This window comes from Serinus canaria, chromosome 3, assembly GCF_022539315.1.
Source record: "Serinus canaria isolate serCan28SL12 chromosome 3, serCan2020, whole genome shotgun sequence".
In the NCBI taxonomy this organism is placed as follows: Eukaryota; Metazoa; Chordata; class Aves; order Passeriformes; family Fringillidae; genus Serinus; species Serinus canaria.
The window spans coordinates 23,451,481-23,473,998 of NC_066316.1; the positions used below are offsets into that span (position 1 = coordinate 23,451,481).

Here is a 22,518-nt window from a genome sequence, read left to right on the forward strand (position 1 = left end):
ACAAAATGTGAACTGTGGTTGACTGTTTGGGAATATGTTTAGCTGTCAGCTTGAGTAGACTAATCAACATTCTGCTAGAGAACAGATTTATCAAACAGATGTGTCACCAGAAAATTGAGCTATGCTTTTCTCTTCGTATTGTGCCTATCTTGTTCAGCAGTTGTGTTAGAAAAAGCTTTGTGAATTTTAGTTTACAGAATCAGAAAGAATGTGATAAAAATAAATTCACAAATAATGAAGCGGGAAAGGTAATTCTTAGGTAAGTGCCATGTAGCTCAGTGTCAAATGGCTTTGAATATTTGAATATTTGAGCAAAGTCCTTGTAACTTCAAAAGAAAGCAAACCAGAAAATCTTCTTGTGTTTTGTAGGGGCCTTATTCTAGTTCCTGAGGTATTTTATAAACCCCCCAAGGACTGATAAAAAGGATGAGGTGTCTGCTGTTGGATTTTTGTCCTGACAGACCAAGGACTCTCACTGGCTCTCACTGTGGGGACATGACAGAGTCAAAAAGAAGGCAAAAATCTCACTTGTACTGCAAGGCTTATACAGATGCAAAGGGAAAACTTCAGTTCTCTTAAAATGTATTCTTTGTAATATGTTTCTTCAGGAAATAACTGTGTAGCTCCAAGGTGATAAATTTGGAGACTTGTCACTGTGTCCAGAAAAATGGTCTGCGAGTAAATCAGATGACCTTTTTTGTCCTATTTTAATCACATAAAATATTGTATGTAATATTCTGTATGGTTTTTTCATGTCTTTTTATAGGCTTGCATGTTTTGCTGAGTAAAACAGAAGTGGCATATAAGTTTCCAGAGCTGCTACCCCTGGTATGTAATTAAATGTTGTATATTCATTAAATATAATTACTGCTGAACATGAAATTGTATGCTGGTCATGTAAATGTAGGATGATGTTAAGGAAAACAAAGGGCTTTTGTACTGTAAATTCTACTCAGAATATCTTTAGTACATAAAATTGCCTCTTAAAAGATTAATATCTAGATATTCATGACTAGTGCATAGACAGGCAGTATTGCTCTCTAAAGTAACTAAGACTCAAGTTGCATAACCTCCTTTTTGTAATAGAAACTGTTTTTAGGAACCCTAGGCAGGATCTGATTTCTTCTCCTTGGGCTGGGTTCTGATTTTCTTCCCCAGCTCTTTCTTGCCTGCTGCCTGTTCATATTGATAGGTTATTTCTTTAAGGGGTAGTCAAAAAAGGTGAAATGAAAGAGTATAAAACCTAACTGGGAGAAGAAATTTCAGTCTCTTTGGAAAGAAGTAGTTAACCTTTGAATGAAATAAATGAATTTACAGTGTTACTAAGTTGCTGGTGTTGATGTTTTAAAATATGAAAGCTACTGTCTTTAGGAATAAACTAAAGCCCTTGTGCAGTAGCTGTGTGGAGCAAAGACAGAATGTAAAGGCGATTAACAACAATTTGAAAGATTGTGAATAGGCTCATCTAACTTGTTTGTTGGATTTGCTTGCCTTTTGCAGTGCCCAGATATTTTAATGATCACAAATATCATCCTCCTTCATTTCAGTCGCATTTTCTATTATTTCCTCTATATACATCAAAATATTGCATTTTCTTAATGCAGAGTGAACTTAGCCCACCAATGTTAATAGAACATCCTCTACGATGCCTAGTCCTATGTGCCCAAGTGCATGCAGGGATGTGGAGAAGGAATGGCTTCTCTCTTGTTAATCAGGTAAGTGCACAGTAGCTGGAGAATCACTCTTTTCTGATAGCTCTCAGGATAATTTTACAGAATCACAGAATCAATTAGGTTGAGCAAGACCTCTGAGATTATTGAGTCTGATCCTTGGCTGAACACCACCTTGTGAACTAGACCACAGCACTCAGGGCCATTTCCAGTCACTTCTTGAGCACCTCCAGGGGTGGTGACTCCACCACCTCTCTGGGCAGTCCTTTTCAATTTCTAACAACCCTTTCCATGAAGAAATTCTTCCCAATGTCCAACCTGAACCTCCCCTGGCAGAACCTGAGGCTTTGTTCTCTTGTCCTGGGCTGGTTGCCTGGAAGAACCTCAGTGTATTTCTTGAAGTGAAGGACCTACAACTGTAGACAGCACTCAAGGTGGGACCTCACCAGTGCAGAGTATGGAGGGAGCTCTTGGTCTTTCAGCCCCCAAAACCTTCTGTTTCTTTACTGATTTGAAATTTTACTTATGTCAGTCTCATGGAAGGCAATGTGAGGTAGGCGTTTTTATCAGCACTGGCATCATTTGGGTATTTTTGCTTTTAAACTAGTTTTGATTTTTTTTTAGTCAGCTGTTGCTTTTTTATTTCAGGACTGCAGTAGCCACTGAACTTAGTGCTCAGTGTGTAGAGTTTTAGTTAATGCAGTTAATGACTCCAGGCTTTTTTACTGTGTACTGTGCAGCAGCAGTTGGAAGTGCAGAATTAGATCTGCGCATCCGTGGTAATGCATTCATCACCTCCACATAAAAGTGTCTCAGATATAAAAATATGCAGCATTATGGTATTATGGCTATTTATATTTATAAAGTAGATGAAATCCAAAGACCCCACAGAAGCATTAGAAGCAGTGTAGAACGAAGTGTTTCTTGGCTTTTAGCTCTAATACTTCTGGAGACTTTAATTTCTAAACTTATGTTCTCAATGTTTGTATAAATTAGGTGTTTCAAGCATAACAGCTATAAAATGGGTACTGTGGTATCAGTACCACCCACCAGGGTGATTGTCTCAAGTGGTTTTCTCAGCAAGACTTAGATTACAGCAGGAATAGGGTATAATTCTGTGAGGTGTTAACTTGATTTATTTGAAAGAAAATTCCTTCAGCCCCGTCAGCCCTCATCTCCATTAGATAATTGCAAGGTATATTTACTAGGAGACTGAATTAAGCTGCTCAAATATATTATATTCTGACACTTCTTGACTCTTGAAGGATCTTCATAAGGTGGTGTCCTTGTTGTCATTACAGCAAAAAGACCTCTAGTTATGTACAGTTATAGCAGTGCCCCACAGTGCTGTAGACACACATCAAATCTGGAATTTCAGCATAGCTTTTGGTAGTGAAATAAGTCTCTGTGCTAATTTCCCCTGGTTGTCAGGATCTTGAAATTAAGAGCTTTATTTAGTTGAGATAACATAACTCCCACAGTCTGCAAATCCTTTCTCTTTACTTTGGCTATGGGGAGAGCTCCTGTTCAGCCAGCTCCTTTTGGATCTTTCCCAGATAATAGGAAGGGGCATCTATATGTGTGGATTATTATGATAGAGAAGAAAGGGAAGGCATGCCTAGCTCTCTTCATGTAATTCTGGTGGAAATGGTATGTGTCTAGAGGAGGCTTTATCATGCTGAAGTTTTTTTCCAGGCCTATGTAGAAACTTGTCAGCCCTATTTCATTTTCTTCTCTTGTGGTAGAACCAAACTTTTCCACCTTTCAGTGCCATGCAGTGATTGTGGTGTTGCTGCTGCCTGGCTCAGTCCTGTTGTGTTCCTTCCCGGGAGGGTTTGGGTTAAGTATAGTTCTGTCACAATATTAACATTTTGCTGACACTGGCAATTCCTGAAAGATGGTATCTCAGATGATTAAAGAGCGATTCATGGAGCGAAGAAAAAACATTTCTTCAAGTGCAAGGGCTTTCTCTCCTGTGAATTGCAAACAGCTAATTGCTAAACAAATAGATTAAAACATAAGCTAAAGAGGTCAAAAAGATTTTTGCTTGTAAGGTTGTGCAATTCAGACATTGCATTGCTACAACCCCGTCAGCAACTGTGATTGTCTTGTGCTTTATAAAAAAGCTTTTTGCATACAGATAAAATTGTATAATTTTTTCAAATTACAGATTCATTTTTTGTTTATGAACACAGTATAGCAAAGTTTGTTTTTTACAGAAGTAAGATAATTTTAGATGAAATATTATCTGTGTTAATGACTGTGGTGTGGTGTTTTGGGTATTTTTTTCAGATTTATTACTATCATAATGTGAAGTGCAGGAGGGAGATGTTTGACAAGGACATAGTAATGCTTCAGGTAACCATGTATACCAGTTTGCATTTTTTCAAGTACTTTCAGGATGTCTTTGTGTTTATGTTTATTTTCATCAGAACCTTTTTAAAGAAAAAAAGTCTATTTTTTGTGGAAGGACTTCCATTTTCTTATTTTATCTACATAATTATGGAATGATTTTAAAAGGAAATAACTATTGTTGTAATACTTATTTTTTTAACTACAATTTGAAAAGTGCAGGATTTTCTGTTTAGTGTATATAAGCCATATCTTCAAGAATGTAATGTTTTAACTAATGGGTGGTGCTGTACTGGCAGTTGCGTGAGTCTGCATGTTATCAGAAATGCAGTCAGTGTATGTGTTGATTTTTTTGGTTTTCCCCTTCAGAACATAATTTGCAAATGTGGCAGTCTATTTAGCTCTATGACAGATGCAATACTTCTACATTGAGAGCAATACAATCTAAAATTTGCAGCTCGGGGTATATAGTTCACCTGGACAGCAAAACATTTTCTTGGGAATCTTAACTGGAGTTAGCAATATCCAATGGGATAAACATGCCTCAAGATATTTCTGCTTTCAGACACAGTTCCCTGAGGCTTGATCTGCCACTGATTTTTAATGATCATTTTCAGCTGCCCAATTTGAGTAGATGTCCTTGAGCTTTCTTGGAAATTTATTCTGTTTTAAAGATGGTCCCATCAGCAATAGTAAACTAACAAGAAATATTTGTAGTTGGCAAACTTAGATACTTTGTTTAATAAACAGAAAAAAATTCAGCTAGTAGTTTTCAGAAATGGAAATTTCTGAAAGTCAGTGTTTGTTCTGCATTGAAACTTGAGTATTTTTCTTTCCAAGAAGGTTTTGGAAGCTTTGCTCTACAATCTTCAGCCTTTCTTTAAAGGATTGGGTTTTGTTGCTAAAGTCTTCAGTGGTATATACAAAGTAATATTATGCCTGCTAGAAGATAAGCTAGCAGGAACAAAATTTTAGAGATAAAAACAACCAAACAAAAGTTTTTGAAGTTTGTTTAGACTGCTTAAGATAGAAGGAGCAACCCTGAATATTTTGCATGATGCCCTTAAAAGGCCATCAGAAATTCTTGATAAAGTATAGGATTCTGCTTGTCAAATGGGCTTGCACTTCTGTTCTTAGTGTCCTAAGGGAGTGAACTTAAATGTTGAGTCTTCATTCATAGGATTGAGAGAGGAATTAGTTTTATAGAGAATATACAGCGAACATGATATATAAATATACAAACATGCTATGATAACACCCAATCTGTTTTCTCTTTATAATCTTTTTTTTCTTTAACAGACAGGTGTGTCTATGATGGATCCAAATCACTTCCTGATGATAATGCTGAGTCGCTTTGAACTTTATCAGATATTTAGTACTCCAGACTATGGCAAAAGATTTAGCACAGAAAATACTAACAAGGTATTTTATGCACTACTGCAGTAGAAAAGCTTCACTTTTGTTTTTCAAAGTGTATCAGATGCTGTTGTACTGAGACAGAGCTATTTCTTGATAAAAAAACAAAACTTATCCTATTTTAATTTCATTTGGCCAGTTTGAAGTATGCATAAATGTTTTTACCTGTCAAACAAGTAAATGTCAGAAAATGCTGCATTATTTTTGCACTTATGACTGTGTTTCAGCATAGCTCAGTTTGGGAGTACTAAGAGTGAAAACAGGCAATGTTTTGAATCACTGAAAAAGTATTTTCAGCATATGGAATAATTATTGAAAAATGTATTTTTTTTATTGTTTTACTTCAGGATGTTGTTCAACAAAATAACACTCTTATAGAAGAGATGCTATACCTCATTATAATGATTGTTGGTAAGTTCAAAACATAATTAATTAGGTTTTTTTATTTAGGCTCTTTAATGGTCTGAGCAGTTTTTTATTGCTATCTCAGGTTCAGTTCTGTTGTGAACGTCCTGTAGCTCTTACTTCTTTCCTAGTAGAAAAGCCTTGGAACTAGCTTAGGTCAATGTAATGAATTTTTGAACACTGGTGAATGAGCACAAGATTTCACAGAAGGAACCAAATTTTCCAGCCTTTAATTTAGAGAAAAGATAAAAAAATGTTTAAAAACAAACAACAAAAAAAGAGTATTTTATTTCTACAGGTGAAAGGTTCAGCCCTGGAATAGGACAGGTAAATGCAACAGATGAAATCAAGCGAGAGATCATCCATCAGCTGAGCATCAGGCCAATGGCTCACAGTGAACTAGTAAAGGCACTCCCTGAAGATGTAAGTCACTGGCTGTGGAGGGGGAACCAGCTTTCACTTTAAAAGGCTGATTGCTGAAAAATTGTCTTTTGCAAATTCATGTCACTTAATGTGGAATGAGAGCAGCATGATTATGCTTAGAGCACGGTTATCATGAGTACAGGTTAATAGTTCTCATGGCAAGGGAAGGAAAGAGGCAAAGAAGGAACAACATATGAAAGAGGCAAGAATCTGAGAGCTTCTTCAGCTCCTTTCTCTTTTTAATACTGTTTCTAATCAGGCCATCTGGCCAGCAGCCTCTGCAGGCTGCTAGTACACCCTGAATTAGATGTATGGAAGTGGGTTGTTAGAACTATCCAGAAATATAAGCTCTTATATTTTAAAGCCTAACAATAAGTGAAAAGACATGGAATCAGACACTGTATTATGACTTGTGTAACATAAATGATTCATTTACATGAACAGAATAATTTAGCTTAATTCTGTTATAAGTTCTTTTGTAGGACAGCAAAGCTTGCTTTCCTTTCTCCTTTAAGTATTGAAGCAATCTTTTAAGAATTATTTTTGAAGACAGTCAAAATTCCAAAGTTAATGTTTTACTGTACTGCTTATAATTTTAATGATAAATTATGAAATATTTTAATTTTTTCTAAATATTTTAAACAAACAATTTGAAAAGTCATGCTTCAAAATTATTTAAGAATAATTTAGGGTTGCATGAAAGAGCAAATTTGATTTAAGCTGGAGATCTAAATTATGTTGTCAGTCCTAAATGCTTTTTCCCTGGCCTGGTAACTGCAATGAAATATTCATTGGTGGAAGGGGATGGGAATATTGAAAGAAAATAGTGTGTGAAGTATTGTTACGTATTTGAACTGATATCTCATGCTGCCTTTTGTGGTTGTTTCAGCATTTTTCAGTAATTAGTCTTTTTAGCTTTCCAGTATTTATTTCTATTTAAAGGCCTAGAAATCAGAAATGCTGGCTGTGTATTGTAAAAATGTGCTGAGCAAGCTAACTGAGAGTTTTCTTCTGCTGTTGTTACATCTGAGTTCATTATGACAGGGAAGAGCAGTACAAATGAACCACTTAGAATGGCATGACTTTTTCAAAGAGCCTTTTGCAGAGATGGTGTTCCTGAGTGTATTTTCATGTTACGTGGTTTAATATTCTCTTGAGTGCTAGTAAAATGACTTTGTACTACATTCATTTTGCATGCTTTCTCTAGTGTTGTGTGATATTTGACTGTGTTTATTCCAAGAACTCCAGTAACACTCTGTCTTGCCTTTTCACTCCATGTAGGAAAACAGGGAGACGGGGATGGAAAGTGTGATTGAAGAAGTGGCATGTTTCAAGTATGTTTCCCTTTATTCTAATGATTCAGCTTTAGGAATGGAAGGTCTCAATTAGTGAAAATGAGAGAATGAAACAAAGAGAGCTGAGTCATGGTGATTTCCCATGGCTTTAATCATGTGCAAAATTCTTAATACTGTTACTTAATTTCTACAGTGCCTGTGAAGCAGTGTTTGTTAGCTGTTCTAGTTAACTATTTATTCTCAGATGTTAAGAGCCAGTGGACATAAAGTGTTTTGTTTGTTTCATTTTTTTGTAGGAAACCTGGATTAACAGGCAGAGGATTGTATGAATTGAAACCAGAATGTGCCAAGAACTTCAATCTGTATTTCTATCACTTCTCAAGGGCAGAGCAATCAAAAGTAACTATTAGTTTAACTTCCTGGGGCTTATTTTGTGACTTTTTATTTTCTGTTTGCGTTTTTCCAAAGCTTACTTCTGTGGAGAAGTTTTACCAGCTGCATATTAGAGAATTTGCCCAAGATTTTCCAGTGATTTCTGTGCCACTGGATCCTGTGCCCTATACAGAGCTGTTGAAATCAGTGGGCATTCATGAGCTTGTCTGTGAGCATTTGGGAGCTTGCATGTCCCTTATATCTCATTTTACTGAAAGTATTTAAAACAATCTGTATTTTCCCTTACCTTTATGGAAATTGCCATTTTAGCTCAAACTTGCCTTACAGTTTTAGGCTAGGAAAAATATCCAGGCTGGCTCTAGAGGAAAGATTAATTTTGAAGTTGCATGCCCTACTTTACAAGTAGAACATAAGACAAACTGCAAAGATATGAAAGCTTTCATTTTTATTTAAGGCTGGGAAAAAACAGTAACAATATAGTAAAGCGTGAATGATTTTTTTTTTATTAGCTTTATATTGGTACAGATTTTGAGTAATGCTGGCAATGTTCTTCTATTTCAGGCAGAGGAAGCACAGAGAAAGCTGAGAAGACAGAACAGAGAAGATACAGGTATTTATTTTTGAGAGAAGATGGGAGAAGAGGGAATCACATATCAAGCTATGCATTGCCCTGACATTTATACCAACTAACAGCCTATTCCAGGACTAGAGTAGAAGTTGGTTAGAAATGAAGCAATTTCCCTTAGATCTCCCTGGCTATAGTCAGGGATCTAATTTATCATGGAACCAGCCTTCTGAAGAGCTTATTCCTTTGGCTTTTCTGTCACAAGCCATGCTGAATGGTGCAGCCTTTATTGGTAGCACTGTTTATCAAGCAGCTGTGTTCTGCCTTAGGATCATAGTAGGGTTTGGGTTGGAAGAAAGCATAAAGGTCATCTGGTTCCACCCCCTGCCTTGGGTTGCACTGTTAAATCAGACATTTTAATTGGATGTTGTGAATTTTGCAAGAGTGTCAAACACACCATTTTCCCTTTCAGCACTTCCACCACCAGCTCTTCCTCCTTTCTGCCCACTTTTTGCCAGCCTGGTGAACATCCTGCAGTCTGATGTCATGCTCTGCATTATGGGAACTATACTGCAATGGGCAGTGGAGCACAATGGCTATGCTTGGTCAGAGTCCATGCTGCAAAGGGTATGGGGATTTTATTTAAACTAATGCTTATGCTAATGGAGGAATGTTCATTAGAGTGTTTTAGCATGATTTTATAGATTTGAGTTGGTTTCTTGGTGTCTAAAGTATCCAGAATACTGTGAATGAGAAATAAGTGGTTTTTCCTGATATGCAAAACTAAGGAAGCCCCTCTGCCTCTTGATGCAATTTATTTTTATAAGTGAATGTAAGACCCAGGTAAATTTCTAATGGGATGCACATGAGAGGGAAGAATTTTGCTTGAATCGGTGGCAATAATGTTTTTTGTGGTAGAGAACCCATTAATCTGAGTTGTTGCATATTAAGCTGCCATTGATTTTTTTCTTGATGTTCCTTTGCTTATTTTCAGTTTAGGCTAAGTCACTTTAGGAAAAAACCATGAAAGTGCACAAAAGAGTTTTCTAACTTGAAAATGTACCCACTTTTGAAAACTTAACAGAGCTGTTTGTTCCTTGCAATTTATAATAATCTTTAGAAACTTGGATGGTTGTTGCAGATTTTGGTGTCATGATCACCATTTTCTGGGGTGTGCAAAGATGATTAGTAAACTGCCATCAAGGGGCTGTTTATATTGGGCAGAGTTGTTGGTTTAAGGTCCAACTCCAAACTTTTTAAGATATTGATGCATTTTATAATAGCATTTGGCAATGAAACCCAAGTTTTGAAACTGAATATTAATTTTTTGACATCCAGTCTTACTGAGTGTATATAACCTTTTACAGCTAAGTTTAAATTAACATAAGCAGTTCTGTATAACACAAAAAAGGTGAAAATGGAAAGATATATTGGTATTATAAATCACAACAATGTAGGTACATTTAGGTAATGTAAGAATGCTAGGTTTTGGAGTAACTTTATATGAAATAAGTTGGTTAGGTTTTTTTTTTTGACTGAATTAAAATTCAGCCATTTTCAAAACTGTGAAATTCATTAGGGACCTATCACTTGCTCAGAAACTTGTGGCATTTCTCTGTGATGGTGCAGTTGTACTGCAACTTTCCCAAGTCAACCACTTTTGTCTTGGAAGCACTTGTAAAGGTGCATATGAGACATCATCTGCAAGAGGTGGCCCATATCTAGTGAGATCTTCTTAAATAGATGGGATAGACTGAGGAGAAATTAACTGTTGTTTATTAAAACAAATTAAAAAAACTTCAAGACTCTCATTTCCACTTTTTCTGTAGATACTTGGCCTGTTGCATACTAGTTGTGTTACAAATTTTCAGGTGATTATCCTTTCCTTACCTGGGTGTCAGTGTTGATTCCAGGCATCAGTAAACTTTTGTGTGTGGAGCATCCTGCCAGTTTGTATAGGGTTGTGAAATGGCTGATGCAGCATGACAGAGTTTGCCACCAAGAATGAGTATCTCAGCTTCAAAATGCCATTCAGACTATCATAGTGCTAAATAGGGTAATTACATTTTTTAAGTTCAAGGAGATCACAGCTCTTCACTGACCTGAAAATTAACATTATTTTTAAATGTGTTTCTAGAGAGGACAAATTTAACTTAGAAATTTTAATTTTTTGTCACTCAACTTTGTTTATAAAAAGGATTTAAAGTCTGCTTTGTGCTTGTTCTGTCCAGAGAACAGAACTTGTAATGGTAACATGCAGGGGGTAGGGAGAAAGATGAGAAGTACTGAGTTTTCACTCACTAGTCAGGACAGCAAACAGAAGGAGGCAAGTATGTAATATGGATTTTATATGGTTTCAAACAAACACTGTTGCTCCTGTTTAATGTAGCTTTGGAATTCTGTAAACAGAAATAAAACTTCAAATATATTCATAATATATAATTGTATCATATGACTTTCCTGTTTCTTAATGAATTACTTAAACTATGTAACAAGATTATATGAATTATGTAAGAAAATAACTAAAATTTGTAATTTTTACCTAGGTTTTGCATTTGATTGGAATGGCACTACAAGAAGAAAAACAACATCTGGAGAATCTCAGTGAAGAGAATGTTGTAACATTTACCTTCACTCAGAAAATATCAAGTATGCCTTTCTTTTCAAATGTATAACAAATTTGAAATAACTGAAAATGCCAGGATCTCATATTTTATTATTCTGAAACTTTATTTACCAGAAGAGTATGTTTGTTTATCCATCAAAATGTTATCAAGTATAGATAATGCTTTCTACTTGTGAAGATTCTATGATGGTACAATACTGAAGGCATTTTCTAGAGGAGAAATCCAAAAGTTGAATAAGTCCCTTTAGATCTGATTCTTAATGTCTTTAATATCTCAATAAAGATTGCTGCACATGATCACATGCAATTGGAAACATCATAGTTGCATTCTTAAATAATATTTTAATCTTGTCTCTCCTTTAATCTTGTCTCTCCTCTCTATCATCTGACTAATGCCTCTTGTTTTGCTAACACATGAAAGTTCCATTTAAAGTGGGGGAAAAAAAGTATTGGAGGTTCCCAAAATGAAAACAGCCAGGGAGCACATACAGTGCATTTCTTTTGTAAGAAAATACAGTCAGTGAGCAAAACTTTTCGGGATTTAGAAGTTATTCATGAAAAGGTTTGCAATGGGGGAGAATTAAAAATTACATATTGTGTCTATGGGTTGAAGGAATTCTTCAATTGCTGAACAAGCATTGGGGTTTCTTGTTTTTAGTGTTAATGAGTGATTCATTTGCCAGTAAGGGTATAATCAATTCTCATTGTAATTTTTTTCTCAGAACCAGGAGAAGCACCCAATAACTCCCCTAGCATACTAGCTATGCTAGAAACACTGCAAAATGCACCTCATCTGGAAGTGCACAAGGACATGATCAGATGGATTTTGAAGGTAAATATATTTTATAATACCATGAAAATAATGGAAAAAAGATTTTTGCAGCTTTCCTCATTGCATTTGGATAATTTCCTTGTTTCCCTTCTGTATTTATTGTACCTAGTTTTGCTCTTATGGATTCCAATACTGCACATCATATAATCAAAATTATAGTATATGCAATGGTATTCTTATGACCCAAGCAATTTAAAGGCTTTTTTTTTTTTTTTTACAGACCTTTAATACTATTAAAAAGCTAAGAGAAAGCTCTTCTTCAAGTCCCGTGGTTGAGACAGAAGGAAATATAATGGAGGAGGTAAAAGCAATCTATAAGAGTTGATCTGGAACAGGTCTGGGTGGTGACTAGCAAAGGACTATATTTCTAATTGTAGCTCTAAATCAAACATGGGAAATATCAGTGACTGTCTATATATTTTTACCATGCAAGTCATTCCAGAAAAGCTCTGCTGATGTGTGTAGGTGAACATGACATTCTAGGTACTGCAGGCAGACCTTGGAGCACTATAGTGCTCCACTGAGGAATGCAGCTGCTGGGGAGGGAGAGCAGCACCAGAGATGAGACATGTCACTCTCTTACCCTTCTATCCTGGGAGTGCTTAAAGGGAGGAGAAATGCAAAATGCAGTTAAAGGTTGAGGGGAAGAGGTTCCCCTTGTAGATTTGCAGTTCTGCCTGGCATTGAACGCAAGCTAAAGAAAAGAGGGCACAAAATAACACTTTGGTAGACTTTTCTTTTGTCTTTTATGAGATTTTCATTGTTTAGAGGTCAGTAGAAGTTACACATGGCAGTAGCTAAAATAAATAATCTGTTGTAACAAGGCTTCAGAAATGACTGAGTGAACAATACAATTTCAGAGCTCACGTGATAAAGACAAAGCCGAGAGGAAGCGAAAAGCTGAGATTGCCAGACTGCGCAGGGAGAAGATCATGGCCCAGATGTCTGAGATGCAACGGCACTTCATTAATGAAAACAAAGAACTCTTTCAGCAAACTCTGGAGGAGCTCGATACTTCAACCTCCGGAGCCCATGAAAATAGGTAAGGGCATCTTGTTTAAATTTTTTCTCATTAATGTTTACATCAGATTTTCCTATTGTTACCACTTTAACAAGCTCTTTTTTTTTTTTTTTTTTTTATCTTGAGGGAAAAATAATTGTTAGTTTCTGAGACAAAAGACCAGCAGTAAATGGAACGCTTCCCTCCCCCTCTCTGTCAGAATATAAACATAAACAGTAAATAGCTTTTTGTACAAAATCACCCAGTAAATTATTAATAATGCTGAAGAGACTATGCTATTAAGCATAGTAAATTGGAAATAGTTGATTATGTGTCTGTTGAAGATCTGGAAGAAAATCTGTTTGGTAGTTGGAGATATGAATTAGAGAATGCTAATGATTTTGTGGGGAAGTGGAGAGTGTTTTCAAAATTCATAAGAGACACTTAAGGGATGGTGATGATGGAGGGCTGCAGATTCAGTTTCTGTGTTAAACTGGAGTGGGTTATGCTGTTGGGAGGGTTATGAATTTTTTCTAGAAAATACATGCTACTTCTGGGCACATAGGAATTGTTATATAAATGCCAAAGCTATTTTTTGTCAGGGAGCATTTATCATAAATTTAAGAAACTCACTAAGCACACGTAAGTAATGATCTGAATTATAATGTTTTTCAAATAATCTGCTCACTAATATTCTTTAAATATTCTAGCCCTGTAATTTCAGATGCAAAACTCACAGCCTTGGGTCCAGAGCAAACCAGAGTAGCTGAACCCAGACAGGTTGTTATGTGTATATTGTGCCAGGAGGAGCAAGAAGTTAAAGTGGATAGCAGGGCTATGGTCTTGGCAGCATTTATTCAACGATCAACTGTGTTGTCTAAAAATAGAAACAAAAGTACTCCCGACCCTGGTAAGTACTGTTCATAGTTATCTTAAATATTAAAGAGTGATGGAGTTACTGTGACAACAACATTTTTTCATCTGAGACGGTGACAGTCTTCTTACATTAACTGTTTGTGAATGGCTTCATTGTAATCAGTGGCAAAACTCCCATATTTTTGGTGAGGTAGAAATGTGCGTGCTGAATAACGTAAATCACTGTGAGGCATGAGCTCAATGTTCTGCCGTTCATTTGTGACAAATTATTTATGACTGTTGAAAAAACCCTGAAAATCAGAAGTGTTTGTTCTTAAACCATGCCTGTAACATCTGAGAGAGGACGTGTTAATGTAGTGCTTTAAAAGCAGAAGATGTTTCTTCCTCTCAGTTATATCATCTAAAATGCCTCTTAGTGATAGTAAAAAAATCTTGGATTTAGGTATTTTGTGAAACAGATCAGTGAGCAAGGGCATTGTTACAAAGGTTTCTCTGGGTTCTGTATGTGTAAACAGATAGAAATCTTTGCACTGAATTGTTTTGCACTCCCATTCTGAAGATCAGTGTCCTTGAACATATTGTTTGATGGTGCTGACCCACCAACACTGCAGGTTGATCTTGGGGACTTGTACCAGGGCCCAACACCTCTGAAAGGTTGGTTTGAAGCATTTAAGTACAGTACATACACCCAAACCAAAGTAAAGTGATACTTATAAACAATTTAAACAGTTTAGGCTGTTATGGATTAGTGATGTGTTTTATGCCTATCCAAATGAACTACACTTGTGTGATAAAGTTAAATAATAATGCAAAGGTGGCAACATTAATCTGCCATCAAGTCTTATGATAAATGTTTATTTCAAAGTTGTTTGTTTGGTTTTTTTTCTTTTAAATACAGAAAAGCATGACCCCTTGTTCATGCACCCCGATCTGTCATGTGGAACACACACGGGTAGCTGTGGACATATTATGCATGCTCATTGTTGGCAAAGGTAAAAGGCTATATTTAAGTTTTTAGTTCAAGTAACATGTTATGTTATCAGTTTGCCTCATGGCACTAATTTTAATGGCAAAATTCCTACCATGTAGTAAACTTGGAAAGGAATTTTAGGAAGTGATTAAAACAGCTTTCTGTTGGATAAAGAGGAGTAGAAATCGAATGCTGTAAACATACTCAAAATCATTTTCACTTACTGTCATCTTGGTAAAGAAGAGTCCAAAGCCATACATGGCAGCTTTCATTGCCTTTCCTTGTTTATCCTGATGCATAATTCCCTGTGTTGTACATATACCTGGAGCTCAGATTTTTTGGGGATTTTTTTTGCATTTCACTGCTAGACATGCTTTTGCTGCTGCTTCTGCTTTCTACTGAGGTTTTAAATGACAGTGCACCCCTTGCACTCTTAATTCCTCCAGCAGATTTGAATAGAAACATTGGTGACCTAGTTCAAGTTCATCTTCAACATAAACTCAAATTTATCCTTTGTTTCCTAGCATTTTAATAAAGCCTTTTGCAATTATTTTTATTCTTTGATTCTTGGAGGCATATAAACATGCTTAGTGCTGTGTGGTACTAATGCCACATGACCAATTCAAACCATTCATGCCTCTGACTTTGATTAGGCCCTTGCTTTGTTCCTTGGCATGGCTTCCGAAGTGCCTAATTTCAGATTCTGCCTTGTAAATGAAGAGTGTTAGGAGCTCCCAGAGATTCTGTGGCTATTACCACACACAGGTTTCATTTATGGTCTTTGATGTCACTGCTCACTGAAGATAGGTTTTTAATCTTCTTGTGCAGCTTGTGTAGAGTCCTTTGTGGTTGCCATAATCTCCTGGAAATGCCCTTAGGTGCCTGTATTCAGATCATTTTGGGGTCACCACTGGGCATGCTTTAAACCACATCAGAGGCTTCTGGAATAGCAGTTACATTTAGCAAAGCAGTGAATGCAGTTCCTTTTTCATGGAGGGTTCAGCCAACAGTTCTTTTGGCTGCTGCTGTTTTGGTTGTGGCCTGTAATAGAAAACACCCAAGGATAATGCTCATGGTATCTTCCTAAAAAAATTATGTAATAATGAGTTGGGTTTTTTGGTTTGGTTTACATTTTTTAATTGTTTTTGTTTGTTTTTAGTGGTTTTTGTTTGGGGGCCTTTCTTTGCTTGTGGTGTTTTGTTTTGTTTGGGTTTTTTGTTTATTGGTTTGGTTTGGTTTTTTTAAATGCTTCAACTTCTCTCTACCTCATCCACTTTTTTCCTAAATGTACAGCTCAGGCTTGACCATGATTTTAACAGCCCAGTGAACTTCTGCACTTTGGTAGATTTTGGCAGCCAAAAGCACTAATGCTTTACCAGTCAGAGGGTAGAGATTTTTCCTTCTGATAATAATCTTACCTATATTTCAGGAAAGGCAAAACTGTGTCTTCCTGAGAATTTTTTAATTTCTATGTTCAAGTAATAATAGTTTGCCACTAATGTCTTCTCTTTTCTAAAGGTATTTTGATGCAGTCCAAGCAAAAGAGCAACGAAGACAACAAAGATTACGAGTACACACAAGTTATGATGTAGAAAATGGTGAATTTCTTTGCCCACTTTGTGAATGCTTGAGCAACACTGTTATTCCTCTGCTTCCTCCACCAAGAATTTTGTTTAACAGGTCAGTTTGGTTTATAAATGTCATCAATAAATATAAAAAAACAAGATGCCAAACCAGCTACACCCCAGAGCACCTTCCTGAATGTTTGTTGTCTTCTGTTCTGATAAACTCAAGTGGATTGCCTGTCTTCTTCATTTGGTTTTTGGATTTTACTTTGTTATTGTATATTAGGAAAGCATAGGACCTGCAGAAAAAGAACTGACCGTAGAAAAATGCATGGGCAGCAGAGAAAAAGCCCATTGAGAAACAGATGAATGATGTTGGAATGCCTATGAAATACTAATTCTGTCTTACAGATTGTTTTAACAGTTTTTTGGGTTTTTTTTTTTTGACAGGCTAGACTTTTCAAGCCAACCAAACCTATCTCAGTGGATCAAAACAGTATCCCAGCAAGTAAAAGCCCTGCATTTACTTCGAAATGAAGACTGTGCAAGTAAGTCTGAAGAAATCTGTATATATGTATGTGAAAATATTCTAATATTCATGGAAGAGACCAAGCACTTTGGTTCTGGCACAATGGAGTAGAGAGATGATGGCATAAGTGGCAAGAACAGCTTGGGATTTCAGTTTCTGGTGATGGAGTTTCAGATTCTGCTTCCACACCTTTCTGTAATGTAGAAATTAGATACTGGTGAATAATCAGTGATTTATTACTTTTTATTTGTACAGGCCATTCTGGTCATTCAGAAAAAATGGATCAGCTGCAATTACCTGAAGGATTTAGACCCGATTTCAAACTGAAGTATGTATTTACATATGAACAAATCATTAAAATTCATCATGAAATCATAATGTCAAAATAGAACATAACTTCTGTGCTAGAAGGTCTCAATAATTAGGGCAAGTATATGAATTTTGCTTTAATTAGAAAAGTTATATTATTATGATGACATTGAAGTCCATCCCAGAAGTCCTAAGTAATTCAGTAGAATTTCAGACGTGAATGTGCTAAGTTGTTGTGCAGAAACATGCTGCAGTTATATAAATTTCAGCATGAAGATTAAGTTTTGTGCTACTTGTAGCTGGATGAAGAATTCATCATTATAGGCAGCAGAACATGTAAAACATGAAGGAGGAGATTATGAAATGTTAATATGTCATTTCATCTGTAAACGTGTATTTGTATTGGGTTGCACATTCTCTTCACTTCAAGAGAAAGCAACAAAACTTGTTACGTGGTGCACACCTTGGTCTGCCAGCTACACATAAAATGCAAGATTCTCCTCCCAGCTGATGACAGGTTTACCTTTCAGTCACACACATTTCTTGTAATTTAGCCTTGACTTTATTGTCTTTGAAGACAATATATTCTTAACACTAAAAATGAGATTGGTTCCAAACAAAAAAAAATCAAAGAATAATTGGGGATCTGTCCCAAAAAAATGAGGTTGCAGAATACCAGATCCAAAGAGTGATATTGGAGTTGTCGCTTAAATTTTAAAACTCCAGTTGTTCATCTGTGGGGTGAATGCTTGTCATTAGAGGTACTATGCTGCCAGTGGAGGAAAGAATGACTTAGTAATATTGTTTTCTTTGTTCCAGGAATCCTTATTCTGAGAGCATAAAAGAGATGCTGACAACTTTTGGTACGGCAACTTACAAAGTAGGCTTGAAGGTTCATCCAAATGAGGAAGACCCACGTGTACCTATCATGTGCTGGGGCAGCTGTGCTTACACAATACAGACTATAGGTACTGATCTGTTCATTTGCCTCCTTTATAGGAGATTTTCAGAATTTGGTTAAACTCACAACAACAAATTTGGTTTTGTTTTTTTTCCAGAACGAATTTTAGCTGATGAAGATAAGCCATTATTTGGTCATTTACCTTGTCGACAGGTAAGGAACAAGTAGCAATTCCTCTTTGAATTGGTGGAAAAAAAGAGGGATTTCTGCTTCATGAGTCAGAAATGTCTACATTTTAAGTTATGGTTATTGGAAAGTTTTATTTGTTGGACCGTATTGTTTAGTTGATCTGTATCTGATCATTAAACTATTTTAAAACCACATCTAGCAAAGCTGTTACATTTTTTTCCTAAAAACACATAATTTATTAAAGCTGCAGTTTCTCGTGGTAACAGTCAAAATAAGAATGCCAGAAGGAACTTGCATATTTGCATAAACATAAGTATCTGTCACATACTTACACAATCAAACTGCCCCCATAAACTGCAGTTGAGAGGCCTGAGAAAAATGCTGTTAAGTCAGAAGAGCTTTTCAGTTGAGGAACTGTGGCAGTGTCTCTTTTCCTTTGTTTTTACAGGATGACTGCCTTACGTCGTTAACGAGATTTGCAGCAGCTCACTGGACAGTTTCATCTCTTTCAGCAGTACAGGGTCACTTTTGTACTCTATTAGCATGTAAGTTTGCCACCTTACACTGGTATTTTTGTGAAGATATGTATGAATGCTTTCAGAATGACTGTCAGTACTGATTAGAAGATTATTTTATGTAGTGGTATTAAGTAATAAACCAAGAGCTGGTATTTCCACCTGTATGTGTTGTGTCAAGAAAAGGACATTATTTTGGACTGCAGCTCCCAGAGAAGCATGGATATTTTGCTGTTAAGGAGTTCTGTTGATTCTTCATTAAAGATACCTAGAGCAAATGAGAAGGAAATGTGGTCCTTCACAAGAATAATCCACTGGAGCTTTAAACATGAAGAAATTAAGATTAATGTAGTGTGGAAAGGATATTGCAGAAGTCTGTAATACATCTGCAAATTTCTCTCTCTTTGAAAAGTAGGATCTCTGATAAGCCAGGACTTACTATGTAATGTCATATTGACATATTGTTAATTGAGAATTGTAATGAGAACAGCCAAAATGTTCCAAGCTTGAAGCATTAGTACATACAGATGAAAAGTCTGAAGTTCAGCCTAATGAAGTAATTGCCCATGAGAGGACAGCTCTGAAAGGGAATTATAAAATGAGATACCTTTTAATATCTCCAGTCAGTAGAGCAGAGAAACTTTTAAAATGCATTGATGTAGTGAAATTACTAGTAGATGGAAACCAGGTACTTCAGCAAACAGTTGGCAGCTTTATGGGGGAAAACTTAGTGGACATCAGTTTGTAGCAGTAATGGTTGAGCTGTTTTCTATGTGAAGCAGAAGAGAAAATGCTGCTGGCTGTTGGATGGGAACTTTGGGATATATGGTGTTCTGAGTGTTTTGGGTTTTCATGGAAACTTGAATCAATATTTCTTCCAAACTCTCCTTCCTTCCAACTGACAGAAGCAACTGTACTGCTTTTATTTTTATGAAGGAAAAGTTTCTGCTATTTTATTGTTTCAGGCTAGGGATAATGAAATTTATGAGCCTTTGATCTGTCTGTATTCTGTAAACAATACATAAAGATGACTTCTTGAAAATAAGTTTGGTTTTGAAAGTCTCTTGCTCCGGCCATGTTTTTGATACAGACATTTTTCACACTTTAGGGTTGAGTTCTCTGGCTATGTGCTGACAAAAAGAAAAGCATTTGAAATCTGAGTCGTGGTGAAATGTTTGCTAATAGAAATAGCTTCCAACTGTCACATGTCTTCAGCTCTCAATTTTTTTGGCCAGCAAGGCAGCAGTCTTCAACTGAAGTATTTTTAAGTTGTCATGATGAGACTATTTTTTAATCTAGTAGTTTTTTTAAACTTGGCAGCTTAATACTTATAGCTGCATTGTACAATATACCCAGAGCTGCAGCTTTATTACAAATCAGATTTTACTGCTTGGAGTAAAGAAGTAAGCAACTGTTCCTTGATTGTTACTTAAAATTTCTTGTAACATTTTTCAAAACGCTGATTTGTGTTTGCTTTTAAATGAAGGTGCTTGGAATTCATTAACTGTGTGAATTTCTATTGTCAGCTGGAGTGCTTTGGTTAACACTGTTGTTACTGTAAATACTACAGAGATGTAGAGACCAACACCTCACTTTTCCTTAATTAGAGATAAAGTGATGAATTCAAGAGACTGTAGCAATGAATTTTTGAGTCAGTAAGGCAAATAATTTATGTAATTCACATTCAGGCAGTCTTGTGAAGTTAAGCAAATTGCAGAAGTTTTATTTGAGTAGCTGTCCAAGAGACAATGGTCAGTGTTCCTGTTTAGTCACTATTGTTTTGTTTTAACACAATAAAATAGTCAAGACTTTTTTCCAATGATGTTGAACAGTTCTTGAATTGACTCTGGAATAAACAGGTACATTTGTATTTTAAGTTCTTGAAGCATGTAAATGAAGGAGATGGCTCTCATTTTTTTAACTGAAGTAGACTAAAATATTTCCATGTGTAAATGTTCAATTAACATTTTTTTCTCTCCAAAATACTCAGCACTGGTGCCTAATGAAAAAAATGGGAATCTTCCTTGCATACTTGATATTGACATGTTTCATTTATTGGTAAGTATTTCTTAATATATATTAATAATGTTTTGATCCAGTAAGCACTACATAAAAACTATTGAAAACTTTCTGTTTACTCTGGGTTAGGAGCTTTTCAAAAGACTTTGAAGACTTTTTAAATTTAATGAAAGTATTCTTAATAAAAGTATTAAATTAAAGCTGTTGAATAAAAGTACTATTTTCTATAAAAAGGGGTAAGATGAGACAGAATGCATACTCTTTGTCTGTTAGAAACCCCAAAATTCATGAAAACCAACCCCCCCCAAGAAAACAACAAACCCAAAAAACAAACAGACTCAAAACTCTCCTGATAGAAAATTGTTGTTCTCTTAAATAATGTCTATGTAATTAGCTTAAAAATTAGCCTTATGTAGTATGCTGCCTCCAAGGGGTGTAGTTGCAGCATGGGCAGAGAAAATGGGAAGATTCAAAAGGAGAAGGAATGTACCAACTTTCTTGTTTTCTTTCACAGGTAAGCTTGGTGCTCTCTTTCCCTGCCATACATTGTCAGGATTTTTCAGGGGTTAGTCTTGGCACTGGAGATCTTCACCTGTTTCATCTTGTCACTATGGCACACATTATACAAATTTTACTTACCTCATCAACAGGTAATGCCACTTTGTCTCAACTTCTATTGAAACAATTCCTCCAGTCTTTACTTAGGAAAAAGCTGTGGTGCTGCTGGTGAATGTGTGCAGTTTACAGTTAGAAAATAGAATTGTTGGTGCTGTCTTTGAGCCCACAAAGATTATTGATAAATTGTACTCTGAATCAAAGTTCAGTCACGTTGTCTTTATTGCTCTACTCCAGGAGTTTCTTGGAGCATAGCTAGTAATGAATCCTGGCTTTCCAGCTACTGTAGCAGTACCTGGAGTGTTTATTGCAGCCTTGGCTTAGGCATTGGGTGATGCATGAGTTGCAGTTAGCACAGTAAGGAGTCGATGTATCTCCTGACAAGAGGAGCTGGATAAGGTGTAGTTTGCCAAAAGGAAGAACTCCAAGCAAGTATGTCAAGAAACCCAACCAATTGAACAGCTGAGCCAGCACCTCACTGGAGCTGAGAATAGCACAAACTTACCACATTAGATGTGCAGCAGAAAACTGCTGTCCAGTACCTCATATTCTATCTCAGTGTAATACTTCACTTAGTTTGGGCATCAGAGCTTGAAAGAAATACATTCTTGTTGTGTAAACATGTATATAGGAAACAATTTGTTAATTGTCTATTTCTTCTTCAGAAGAGAATGGCATGGACCAAGAAAACACTAACAGTGAAGAGGAAGTAGCTGTGCTTACACTGTATAAATTTCTTTGCCAGTGTACAGGAAGGTAAAACCATGATCTTTTGATAAAATTTTATGTTATTTTCTCCCTTCTGAACTGAACATTAACTACTGACTGAATTCTATGTACTAGTGCTGTCAAATATGATGCTTTTACCTTGGGAACTCTTACATCTTGTTTCTAGCCCAGCATTTCTAGATTCACTTAAGTAACTATTCCTATAAATTCATCTGTGATCAGGAAGAGACCTGCTCGTGAAGATTGTGCTTGGAAACAATTTTTTTAGTCAGTTTGCAGAATCTGGAATTGGCAGTGTCTGAGTACAGTTTGGATGGGAATGGC

At 36.1% G+C, this 22,518-nt stretch overlaps 1 protein-coding gene across 3 annotated transcripts in view; it reads left to right on the forward strand.

Annotated features, from left to right (window-relative positions):
* UBR2 (ubiquitin protein ligase E3 component n-recognin 2) overlaps positions 1-22,518 on the forward strand; it is a 55,128-nt gene that overhangs the window by 25,693 nt on the left and 6,917 nt on the right. For 2 of the 3 annotated variants that reach the window (XM_009091030.4, XM_009091022.4), the window contains exons 16-40: positions 767-828; positions 1,605-1,715; positions 3,963-4,028; positions 5,322-5,444; positions 5,786-5,849; positions 6,142-6,266; positions 7,548-7,600; positions 7,858-7,960; positions 8,516-8,564; positions 8,992-9,146; positions 11,066-11,168; positions 11,868-11,977; positions 12,198-12,278; positions 12,838-13,019; positions 13,688-13,887; positions 14,752-14,845; positions 16,342-16,503; positions 16,839-16,936; positions 17,173-17,245; positions 18,046-18,194; positions 18,285-18,340; positions 18,765-18,861; positions 20,822-20,889; positions 21,365-21,500; positions 22,131-22,221. In XM_009091030.4, the coding sequence (XP_009089278.2) occupies positions 767-828; positions 1,605-1,715; positions 3,963-4,028; positions 5,322-5,444; positions 5,786-5,849; positions 6,142-6,266; positions 7,548-7,600; positions 7,858-7,960; positions 8,516-8,564; positions 8,992-9,146; positions 11,066-11,168; positions 11,868-11,977; positions 12,198-12,278; positions 12,838-13,019; positions 13,688-13,887; positions 14,752-14,845; positions 16,342-16,503; positions 16,839-16,936; positions 17,173-17,245; positions 18,046-18,194; positions 18,285-18,340; positions 18,765-18,861; positions 20,822-20,889; positions 21,365-21,500; positions 22,131-22,221 (2,611 nt within the window). The other variant, XM_030235557.2, reaches the window with a different exon arrangement.